General features: G+C 37.0%; 1 protein-coding gene across 1 annotated transcript in view; it reads left to right on the top strand.

Annotated features, from left to right (window-relative positions):
• PXDN (peroxidasin homolog (Drosophila)) overlaps positions 1-12,960 on the top strand; it is a 222,611-nt gene that overhangs the window by 163,897 nt on the left and 45,754 nt on the right. The window contains exons 9-14 of the mRNA XM_006863963.1: positions 514-683; positions 5,800-6,072; positions 7,326-7,442; positions 8,827-8,985; positions 11,050-11,162; positions 12,344-12,500. Of these exons, the coding sequence (XP_006864025.1) occupies positions 514-683; positions 5,800-6,072; positions 7,326-7,442; positions 8,827-8,985; positions 11,050-11,162; positions 12,344-12,500 (989 nt within the window). The remainder of the gene's footprint in view (positions 1-513; positions 684-5,799; positions 6,073-7,325; positions 7,443-8,826; positions 8,986-11,049; positions 11,163-12,343; positions 12,501-12,960) is intronic.

Raw genomic sequence — 12,960 nt, 5'->3', positions numbered from 1 at the left:
GCTATGAGTCGGTTCCGACTTGTTGGCACCTGACAACAACAACAACATTGAAGGGAAGCAGTCAGAAACTTATAGATATTATTAAAATACGTATTTATATTGCTTTTAGTAATGCAAAACTATGTTTTTCCCTTTAATTAACTTGCCTTGAGAAAAATACTGAATTTGAATTTTCACCCCAATGATATATTCATACTTTTCCCTTTGGAATTACAACTATAAGACATGTAGATCTAGGTTAAACACATAAGTAATAAAAGTAATTATATGGATTGATCAGAGATATGTAAATGCATAGGCACTTTTCCTAGAAATATCTGTTAAGACAAGGACTATTCAGAAAACAAAGTGTCCTGAAAAGACAAGGTGTTAGTGTACCATGAACCTTTAAAGTGCTCAGAGTACACCGTGGAATGTTGGAATCCCATTCCTAGTACTAAAAAACCTGTCATTGGGGGGTTTTGTGCTTTCTTGTGTTTTAAAATTTTGAGTCTCTGCTTTCTGCTTTCACAGTAATGAGCTGAGCATGAAAACGGATTCCCGTTTAAACTTGTTGGATGATGGAACACTGATGATTCAAAACACTCAAGAGACAGATCAGGGAATTTACCAGTGCATGGCCAAAAATGTGGCAGGAGAAGTGAAGACACAAGAGGTAACCCTCAGATACTTTGGAACTCCAGGTATGTTGATTTCATGTAACTGGCACCTTCCAGAATTGTCTTTCCTTCCTGCCTATTTCCTTCTTTTCCTTACACCCCAACTCAGCAAAATTGCTTGTTGAAGTTCCTGTTTATATACCTAGGTGAGTTTACAGAGCTTTTGAAGCAGTGCCATTAGATATTCATTAAATTCTTTGTGTTCCATGGTCACTACTGATCCAGGGGTTACAGACTTGCACAGTCGAGGCAGGTGATGTCAAGTGAAGGCTGAGGGAAACAAGAGACTGGATCAGCACCTACTTAACCCACCTACTCCTCCTACGGAGGCAACTACTCAGCCACACCTTTTGCTGCTATTTGCCAGGGTCTCTGAAATGGTGTTTTGGTTTTTTTTTTTAATAAGTCAAAAACCTGGATTTTTAAGTTACATTATAAAATATTGGCAGTGAATTCGTAAAATGTCAAAAGACTCTGTGCCAAGCAGAACACAGTTGTGGTTGATAACCAACTGGGGCCTGCCAAGTTGCAACCTTTGATCTCATCTGTGTGATGTATGAACTTTGATCAGAAGAGGAGAAGGCACTGGGAGAGTGGAAAGGAGCAGTTCTAGATCCATCATTGCTACTGGAAAAAACAAAAGTCGCTCTTCTGACTCTCAGTGGATCGATGGTGTCATTCTTGGGTGTGTAGGATGGCAGAGTCTCAGTTATTTTTCAGGGACAAGTTTCATTTGGAACTTACTTTGTGCAGCTTTCTCCCCAACCCTTAACTTCATCCACTGTGTGAAAAATCATTCTCTGCTTTGGATTTCCCTTGTACTTTATATTTTGTTGTTGTTGTTAAATGCCATCAAGTCCCTTGTACATTCATATTTTGTTGTTGTTAAGTGTTGTAAGTTTAGCTTATAGCGACCCTTTCTAGGGTGTGCAAGGAGCTGCTGGTAAGTTTGAATCACCAGCCTTATTGTTAAAACCAACCTTGTGATTGAGTGCTTATCCTATGGTACCACACCAGGACTCCACCATCACAAAACCTACCAGATGACTTTATAAATAACTTTGTGTTTGTTTTATTTTCTTTAATTTGTTGTTGTTGTTGTTAAGTGCTGTGGAGTTGGTTTCTATTCATAGCAATCTTGTATAGCTTTTCCGAGTTGCAGCTGGTGGGTTTGAACTGCTGACCTTGTAGTTCACATTTCAGTGCTGATCCTATATAGTCTTCACACCAGAACTGGTCTTAACTTTGTAGTGCTTGGTACATTCCAATATACACACATTAAATATTTATTAATGAATGAGAATATCTATTTAAGAAATTTCAGTTGAAAGTCAAGCAAAAAAGAATGTAGTGTTACAGAACAGAATTTCTTAATTAAGCATATTTCCACAAGTTTAACCCAAGATATTAAACATCTTGCAAAGTAAGCTTTTCTTCTCTGTATTCAGACCACTATAAACCTGTCCAGAGATTATAAACACCTTAACCTTTGTGCCTTAAAGTTAATTTGGTTTAATATAGCTGCTTTTCTTCTGATTAGTATTTGTCTGGAATATTTTATCCTACCATTTCTTCCAGAATCTTTCTTTATCCAATCTATATGTGTTTGCTATAAACATTATAGAACTAAATTTAAAAAAATAATTCAGATGGATAATCATTTCTTAAAGTGAGTTTATTTGTATGTATTGGAATTACCATTATATTTAGATTCATAAGTCTACATCTTATATTTGGCTATATACCCACTGTTTTCTATTTCTTGACTTAATAGGGAATAATATTTCTATTTCCTGCTATTAATTTGTAAGTCATATATGTAAGCTCTATTCTTTTAGTGGTTATCCTTGAAAATATTATGTTTTTGTTAATCGCTGACTGCAGTTCAAATTGATCTTGTGATCCAGTACATTATCCTGCAGTGCCACACCAGAAAATTTTATATGCACTCTTAAATCGCTAAAGTCTAAAGTTACTATCTTTATCTTTCTCCCCTATCACCAATACAATCACCACCCCTTCTAGTTTATTAGAGGTATTTTTTAAACTTATAAAACATTATTATTGTTTTGCACTTTTAATGTTTGTGTAGATGTAGTCATATACTTACCAGTTAATTGTTTTGTTTTTGGCTATTTGTTATTTTCTGCATCTTAGCTCTTTGGAAGACATTGAGAATCACTTTCATTTTGTCTAATGTAGAGTAAATCAGCAAACTCATGTGAGGCCAAATGTTTAGTTAAGAAAACTTTATTGAGACTTAATTTCCCCGTCTTTCCAATGCTTCTATAAGCACTCAGCCACAAGGCCTGTTTGAACCACAAAGTTGGTTGTTAAAACTCACCAGCCACTCCTTGGAAACCCTATACAGGGTCACTATGAATCGGAACCAACTCGAGAGCACTTGACAAGATTCATCGTAGTTCTCTGGGTCAGGGGTAGGTGGGTGTTGACTCTATTTCCAATATTCTCACACACCGATGTTATAGCACTTTGGGGACCATATATTCTTTATATAGGGTTTTCTGTTTGACAACTCGTCTTGGGCATGTTCTGATCTTTGTCTCTTATCTTCATATCTCTAAAGGCTGTTGTTAAGTGCCGTCAATTCAGTTCTGACATACAATGACCCTGTATAGGAATTCCAAGGAGCAACTGGTTGGTTAGAACTACCTACCTTGTGGTTTGTAGTGTAGTGCTGATCCTACAGTGCTACAATGCCAAATTATAAATTACAAGGTTTTGCAAAAAGCTTTCAAGGCAAATTTGACTTTGGTATCTTACTTCTCTTTGTGAGTAACTTCACAGTCTCTTGTTTGCCATATTATTAGGAATCTTAATATTAAATGTCATGTATTTATTTTTACTGTTTATTCTATTTGGATATTTGATTAACAGAATTTAAACATTAGCAAACATAAAAGCATAGAAAAGTCTCCCTCCTGGCTCTTTCTTTCATTCACTGAATTTATAACCCCATGCCCCATCTCACAAAATTGCTAATTATAGTTTCTTCTTCATGCTTTTAGAAAAATTGAAAGCAAAATAAGATAAATGTTTTTCATTTATCTTATGAATAATAAGAATATGAATAATAAGAGAAGACTCTTCGGTGGCACAGTGGTTAAAGTGCTCATCTACTAACCTAACGACTGGTGGTTTTGAACTCAACAGTTGCTCAGTGGGAGAAAGAATTGGCAGTCTACTTCTGTAGAAATTTGCAGCCTTGGAAAACTTAGGAGGAAGGTCTCTTCTGTCTCGAGGGCTACTATGAATGGGAATCGGTTTGTTGGTGGTCTATTTGATTTGTTTTTTACCATAGAAATCTTTTCAGTTTTTCATTTTAATATGCAGATTGTGTTTAAATTTTTGTTTTTTCATTTATGGTGGTGGTGGTAATGTGCCATGGAGTCGGTTCTGACTCATAGCAACCCTGTACAGGGTTTCCGAGGCTGTAAATCTTTAGGGAGCAGAAAGCCTCATCTTTCTCCCGTGGAACAGCTGGTAGTTTCGCACTGCTGACCTTGCGGTTTGCAGCCCGATTCATAACCATTACGCTGCATGAAATTCCATTATATGGACGTATATATGAACAGGGACTATTTAGCATACCTTTTTAGACTCAGGAGTATCAGAATTTATATAATTTATTTAACTAGCTCTGGTAGCGTAGTGGTTACGAATCGGGCTGTAAACCGCAAGGTCAGCAGTTCGAAACTACCAGCTGTTCCGCGGGAGAAAGATGAGGCGTTCTGCTCCTGTAAAGATTTACAGCCTCGGAAAACCTGTATAGGGTCGCTATGGGTCGGAACCGACTTGACGGCACTTAACAACAACTTAACAAGTACCTTGTTGGGAGTGAAATTTCTTTTTCTCCAAAACATTTTTATTGTCACAAGCCCACATTCCTTTATCCAAAATCCTTTGGGCCAGATGTCAATTGAAATGAAGAATTTTGAGGAATTTCCTTAGAACAGTAAAAATGATGCATTATCGTATAATAACTCATATTGTCAGCAGTCTTGGACACTATTTTATATCAGTATAATAGTATTCTATAGCAAACTGTATTAGTAGTCTCCATGAGTGGAATAAATAAAGATTAAATCAGCATTTGTGCCAGATCACATTAAGTTTTGCAAACAAATGAGTTATGAAAAAATAGTTAATTTTTGAAGAAATTTAGATTTCTGAATTTAGGTTTGTTGACCTAAACAAGTAATATGAAAAAAACAAAACTCCTGTACATACATGTATATCATTTACATGCATGCAAAAATATCTGTGGGATAAATTCCTAGGAGAGTAATTGCTGGCCAAAACATTCTTTTACTTTTTAATTTTGATATGGCCATATTACACTTCAGGTTTACTGTGTAAATATTCTCACTAATATTATATAACATGGGAGCTTGGTGGCTCTATATCATAAGCCACCAAGGTCAATGGTTCAAGCCCAAGGTCAATGGTTCAAGCCCATCAGTTGCTCTGTGGGAGAAAGATAAGACTTTTTGCTTCTGAAAAGATTGACAGCCTCAGAAACTCTATACAGGATTACTATGAGTCAGACCCGACTCAACGGCACGTAACAACAACAAACGTATGAGAGTTCATCTCTGCACAAAGTTGACTGCAAAATATATTAGTAATATGTATCAGGTGTTTTTTTCCTAGAGTTGAAAAATAAATCTCTCTATATAATATAGATTTAATTTTAGCTTTTCCCTTTTATGAATGAAATTGAGTATACATGTTTTTTGTATGCACTAAAAAATGCCATTGCCTTTAAAAACAATGTCGTAGGCCATTAAGAGCAACTAAAACAGATTTAGAATGAACAAATATTAGATTTTTCAGTGTTGTTAAGTGCCATCGAGTCAGTTCTGACTTATGATGACCTGGTATAGGGTTTCCAAGATTGTATATCTTTTTGGTAGCATAAAATCTCATCTTTCTCCCACAGTTGAAGCTGGTGGACTCAAACCACCGATGTTGTGCTTCGCAGTCCAGTGCTTATTCTATGGGACCACCACATCATCCATTTTATGTAGAGTGAGAATCCTTAAATAAATGAAAATTCAAGGAAGGAGCTATTGTTAAACTGAAAGAATTTAATTTGTTTGGTTTTTAATTGTGACAGCTCGACCCACTTTTGTAATACAACCACAGAACACAGAAGTGTTGGTTGGGGAAAGTGTCACATTGGAATGCAGTGCTACAGGTCATCCTCAACCACGCATCACCTGGACAAAAGGTGATCGAACACCCTTACCAACTGATCCCCGAGTAAATATCACCCCTTCTGGTGGCCTTTATATACAAGACGTCACTCAAGAAGACAGCGGGGAGTATACATGTTTTGCATCCAACAGTATCGATAGCATCCATGCTACAGCTTTTATCATTGTACAAGGTACGTATCAATAAAAATAAACTTAATGTTTTCACAGTATAGCCACATGACTTGCCCTTTGTCTTACTTGTGACCACTCTGTAAGTCAATTTTGCCTTGGTTCTCATCCTTGTCTTTTTACTCCATGTTCTTTCTACCTTGTTTTATTTTTATCAGTAGCACTACCACCATTTGACTTACTAAAATGATTTTTTTTCTCAACAAAAGTTAATACAGGGACATCATTTTTTCCAGTTTTAGCATCCCTAGTATCTGTAACAACTAGAGCACTTAGCAGGTATTAATATTTGTGAAATAAATGAATGTGTGTGTGCACATGATGGATATGCACCCATATAGTAAATGAATATGCCTTACATACATCTTTGAATGCTTTGGTAGGACAAATTTTAGGACACAGAATGTTAGAAGTATTTTTTTTTAATAGACATTTACCATATGTTTCCAAAATGCTTAGTTGACTATAAACTGAGACTTTTAGTTTTTAAGTAAATTTCAAAATGAGACATTTTCTGAAAACAGTAAAATAATACTAAAATATAAAATCCAAATAAATTATTTTTCCCAGCTTGTTTCTTCAACCACTATTTCTTGTCGCCACGTTGTAACAGTTTACTGTTAATTCATCTTTCTGTTTCTTTCTGTGCATACATTACTATGTATTCATGTGTACAATGTGTGACCTCATTGTAGCAGCTTATTGTTAATCCATCATTCTAGTTCTTTCTGTGCATGTATTACTATGTATTCATGTCATGTGTTTTTTACTTTTTATTGTTGTGCTTGTTATTTATTTATATCACAATGGTGCCATAATAGGCATACTTTAGTAAACACAAATGTACTAGATAGTCTTTTGTTAATCCAGATATTAATTTGGGCTGAGGAATGATGTGTATCTTTTTAAGTTAACAGTGTTTTCACAAACTGAAATATGACATTATCCATACTCTGTATAATACCTAGCAGTTTTGTTAAATAGTCATTTTGCAAACTTTTTCAGTATAATGCTGAAAAAATACCCAGAGTCTGATATTCTTTGTTTTGACATCTCAGTGTCTTTTCCTTCTTTACCGTCTATTCAATTTGCATTCAATAGTAAAATGTTCTGTTATAGTTCTGATCATTTTCTTGTTGCCAATGGTGTGCTTCCCGTGGGTGAAAAAAAAAAAAAGGCAAATGTTAGCTTTGATCTGTAGAAATCCAGTGCTGGATTTTACACTTCATGTTTTGAATGTTTTTACTTTTGGAAGCTCTTCCTCAGTTCACTGTGACTCCACAAGACAGAGTTGTTATTGAGGGTCAGACAGTCGATTTCCAGTGTGAAGCAAAGGGTTATCCACAACCAGTCATTGCATGGACTAAAGGAGGTAAGATTTCTGACCCGGGTTTCTTTGATTTCCTCTACCCTCCTCTGGGACAAAAGTACAAAAGAAACCTTTCTGCCTTGACCTAGGTCTAGCAAACATAAAACTTCTGGACAGGGCCAAAATCTGACTAAATGTAACATGACTAAGGCTTTGAGGATAGGAACAGAGGTGCCTAAATGTTCTTTGTCGTTTCCATAGTTTCCTTTGCTAATGACAACAGCCACATATATCATTGCAGGAAATGCTAAGGTGGTCACTTACTATGGCAAGAGCCTGGGCTGCTCCTTCTATTTTCTTTCCCTGTCTTCTTCAAAATAGTTTTTATGCCTTTTGCCTTTTAATGTATGCCTAGTTAACATTTTGAATAAAAATAGCATGCAAGATAGAGTTTTCTATAATCCAAAAGTGTAATATATTTTTAAAAGCTTGTAATATCACTTCAATTATCAGAGTTCTCATTCATTGTTATGCCTGTTGATAACATTAATTTTTTTGAATCTCGTCTAGTGCTCTTTTCTCTAAATGGTAAATCACTGGATTATTTGATAAAGGCAAAACACTTTGTCCTCAGGGGATACCAATAGCCTGGATGGGTAAGGTTGGGTGAAGGGACAGTGTCCTGGCTCAGATTCAGAGTTCCTCACCTAGGATGGATGCAGTGTTCTCAAGAACCTACACCTGGCAAGGCTGTCTCAGTCTTACTGTCCTTTTGGGGTAGCCATTCCCACTATTCATGATGGAAGTCTTTGGAGGTGATATGCACAAGTGCACCATGTTCTCTGAACTCCCTAATCTCAGGCAGTTAGTATGTGAGAACAGGAGTAGTTTATCTTCAAAACTAATGTTGGGGTGTTGTTTACTTTCAAGTAACTAAAAGTTCCCATTTGCATTTCCTAGTTCTTATTTCTCATTATATTTCTAGACCCAGCTAGCAGTCACCCTCTCTCAGAAAACCATCTCTGACTCTACTCCAAAATATATGTTGAAGTTCTCCATCTGAGGCTCCACATCATTCTGATTTATTCTTATTTAGCACTTAACTCACAAGTACCCTTTCATCCTATCCTTTTCACCCTCTTTACTCTGAAATACTTGGGGGTCAGAGACTGTATTTTATTTATCCTTGTATTGGTCACACACACTGTATACCCTATAAGATATGTTAAGGAGCATTTAATGAATGCATGTTGAATGAATGAATGAATGATTTGCTTACTGGAGGGCTATGATAAATTATTGTATGCTACAATTCATAATGCCAGACAAGTTTCCGTTATGCTTAACATTTCTCAGATAAATTTCTCCTTAACTCCTGAACTTTTCACCTGCTACGTGTGTACCATAGACAGGAAATAATAACTGAAATAATGCCTGTACATTTCAGGGAGTCAGCTCTCCGTAGACAGACGACACCTGGTGCTTTCATCAGGCACACTGAGGATCTCTGGAATCGCCCTTCATGATCAGGGACAGTATGAATGCCAGGCTGTCAATATCATTGGATCCCAGAGGGTTGTGGCACATTTGACAGTCCAACCAAGAGGTATGTATCTGCGTTATTTGGTCATTCCTTTCTATTATACTGAATAGATTTTGTTCTGATACTGTTCTAATTAATTTTACTATCAAACTGCTACTTCAGTGGTTCAAAATCACCAGTCACTCCTCGGAAACATCCTATACAGGATTGCTATCAGTTGGAACTGACTAGACTCTACTTAACAACAACAATAATTAATTAGAAAAATGTCACTCTTAAATCTTTTTAATGGATTTTCATTGTCACTTGTATTCCTGAAGTATTTACTAAGTGTCTCTCTCATTAGACCTTGTTCACTTTAGCAAGTGAAAAAATTTATTATTTTTTTTTTAAGGATGCTTGAACAGAACTGTCATAAATCCAACTTGTTAAGGCAAAAACAATCATTTTTTGTAGACTGACTATTGGGTTCCATATAACTGGAGGAGCCCTGGTGTGGCGCTGTGGGCTAATGCATCAGACTGCAAAGTCATTTGAACTGCAAGGTCCGTGGTTCAAACTCACCAGCTGTTCCTTGGAAACTCTATACTATGGGTTGGAACCGACTCGACGGCACTTAACAACAACATATAATTGGAACCGACTCAATGGCACTTGACAACAACAGCAGCAATTAATATTACTTTAGAAGGGGGTTGTTTCATAAGTATTCTAAGATGATTTAAGTAGAAAAGGGTTTAATAAATCAGGTTTATTAAGGCCAAATGATTTTCTCTGAGGCCAAACGGTGGGTTTCTCTGTTTGCCCTCTGATGATTTGATTTCTGCTTTTTCTTTGCCTTTTTTGCAAGTATCATTTGACTATTCTAGCCTACTGGAAAGGAGCCCAGGTAGCATAGTGCGTTACATGTTCAAATCTACCAGCTGCCCCTCGAGAGAACGATGAGGCTTTTCTGCTCCTTTAAAGATTTACAGCCTCGGAAACCCTATATTGGGTGGCTGTGAGTCAGGATGCCATAGCACACAGCCACCACCACTACCATCAGCCTACTAGAAGATGTTCAGCTGCTTCAGAACATTTTTAATGGAGCCAGGCTAAAAAAGTCTTCAATAATTTTTCAGTCATAGCTTACTAGAAGATGCTCAGCTGCCACCTATATTTTTTGATGGAGTCAGGTTAAAAATCTAAGTAAATTTTTAGTCTCCAAGTGCAAACTGCTAATGCTGAAATGGATCCTAGAGATGAGGTGAGTGGTCATGGCTGGTTTATAACTCAGAGCCTGTTTTATTAGAAATCAGACTGTGAGGTAGGGAAAGTGAGAAGAATGAGGTGATATTAAGGGGGTTTGAATTCCATTGTAACTCTGTTGAAATGTGAAATGTTTTGAGACCTTGAACAACAATATCAATATCAACATATTATTGAAAACTCAAATCTGCTTTATTGGTTCTGGGTTTTATGCGGTTTGCCATTGTAGTTCCTGGTTTGATAGGATTTGAGGTAGCTAAATGTCTTGACTTGTGCAGGGAGAGAACACAGGAGTAGAAGTGATAAGAAACCACCCAGAACCTTATCTTGTTTAACTAAGGTTCTTTACTTTTCAAATGAGAAGAGCTGCTTCTTTCTGTCTTTGTGTTTTCTTCCTCTGATCGACTTTCTGCAGTGTTCATGATGTTCCTCAGACTACTGCATAGCACGTGCTGGGAGACCTGCCCCAGCATCCTTGGCTCCATACAGTATGGATGGTGGGTGAGGGTAGGAGGACTCAGTCAACATAGGCAGGTCTTCAGGTCATGTCAAAGACTCTGGGGAAGTGAGTCCAGGAGAAGTGAAGAGTTAGTATTGAGTCTTCTAATGCGGGGGAGTTCATGTGGAGGGAATTGGATTATGGGGTTAGGAGTTGGGCAGATGGTCTCTTAGTCCCTTTTAGCATAGTCACTCTTTGAAGAAGCAGTTAGGAGATTAGAGGATGGGCCTGTTACCTGTGCTGAGTAGTTCTTAGTGCCATTGGATCTGGACTGATTGATGGGAAAGATGCTTGTGGTTTTCTGATTTAAAAAATAAATAAAGTTCTCAGTTTTTCATGGTTTCTTCTCATTTATCTGTTGCATGTCCTTTGCCTTCTAGTTACCCCAGTGTTTGCCAGCATTCCAAGTGATATGACAGTGGAAGTTGGCACCAATGTCCAGATTCCATGCAGTTCCCAGGGCGAGCCTGAGCCAGTAATAACATGGAATAAGGTAATAAATCTTGGGTGCTGAATGTCTTTAGAGCACAGAAGAGCCATTCAGACTGTACTTCTGTAGTGGGAAGTTTTATTAAGTGAGGGGGAGCTGCTTACCTACCTGTTTCTTCTACAGATTTCATATAACAGAAAAAATGTTCAAATTGTAAACTTTGAGTTGAAGAAATTCCAAGGGTGTCCTGACTTATAAAACAAAACAAAACAACCAGACTCTGAAATGTTCCTTTTCGCATTCTTCTCAATGAGAGAAAGCAAAGAAAAATTCCTTATTAGATCCAACATCACCTAATCAATATAGTAAAGAAGGGTTTTGTTGTTGTCATGTTAAGTTCTTGTGTTTGTTACTTTATTAAGCTTAATGTAAAAATTCATAACAGCACTTAAAACATGTAAACAAGTGCTTTAATATGAAGTGATGCCTAGAAGGCACAGAGATGGAAGTGTTTAATAGTTACTACCCTCCACTGGATAAACTGCAAGTTCTTAAGCATGGAGCATGAGGGCCTATATGCCTGCCCTCCTCCCAGCCCACTAGCTTTATCCCACAGCCTTACCTCTTAGTCTGTATCAAAACCATGCAAGACTGCTTTTCTACATACACTCCTCTGCATTTGTCCTTACTCATACTACTGCCTACAGCGCTCACCTGTTCTTTCCTTTGGCTCTGAATCGTCTTGTAAGTCTCAGCTCAAGTGTCATCTCATTCAGGAAGCATTTCATAAGGTGTATTAGAAGCTTTCGCTTCCGTTGTCCCTGTGCATTCCTTTCCATTTTTTATCCCTATACTATGATTTATGATTTATCCAATTGAAGTTAGCATTTAGGTCTCCCCACCTCATCAGAGGACGAGGACTTTAGAAAGTTTATTTCTCTTAAGGGGTTGCTATGAGTTGGAATCAACTCGAAGGCATTTAACAATAACAAAGTCAATCAATAGTCCTAGAATCTTTAATGTCATCAAAGGACAAGGACCTAAAAGAGTTTATTTCACTGAGTTGGTAATGATCAAATTGTGTTAAATTTCACTTTCTGTCCAATTTTAAAAAGCTCTGAGCACAATCCCTTTAGACATTTCTACTTGTGAAGGCCTTACATGTGGCATTTCTATCCTTCCCTCACCCCTGCCCCTGCCAAGAAACCTCTAATTCTGATTATTATTATTCCATTTTGCTCTAGGATGGAGTTCAGGTAACAGAAAGTGGGAAATTCCATATTAACCCTGAGGGATTCTTGACCATCAATGATGTTGGACCAGCAGATGCAGGCCGATATGAATGTGTAGCCCGGAACACTATTGGCTATGCCTCAGTTAGTATGGTCCTAAGTGTAAATGGTAAGATTGCACATGCTCTTATAACTTGCATAAAATATTTAAGTTAAATGATATCAATGGCAACTGAAAAAAATGCATAGACTGCGAGTGTATTCCAGGTTAATTAGCAAAGAATTTTAATAATTATTTTTAGAAAAGAACACATTCTTAGCCTATGACTGAGGAAACCAAGGTTCCAAAGGGTTGGAGAAGATGCCCTGGTATTATATAACTTAGTCAGTGATATGATCAGGCTCACTCTTCCAATCTCTCATTCTTTTTGCTCTCCTGAGATTCTCCAAGCCATTGTGGTCTAGTCACTTGGTAAAGCTTTACTTGTTCAATTATTTGGTGCTTTAGTTTTGTGGTCATTCAAATCCTATAATGTTAAATATATAATTTACAGTCATCCTTTGGCAAAAGAGATACAGTTATGGCTGTAAAAAAAAAATCAAAAGTGATACAGTTATGGCTGTAAAAA

The sequence above is a fragment of the Chrysochloris asiatica genome, unplaced genomic scaffold, assembly GCF_000296735.1.
Source record: "Chrysochloris asiatica unplaced genomic scaffold, ChrAsi1.0 scaffold00058, whole genome shotgun sequence".
Lineage (NCBI taxonomy): Eukaryota > Metazoa > Chordata > Mammalia > Afrosoricida > Chrysochloridae > Chrysochloris > Chrysochloris asiatica.
This window is presented reverse-complemented; position numbering and strand designations above follow the sequence as displayed.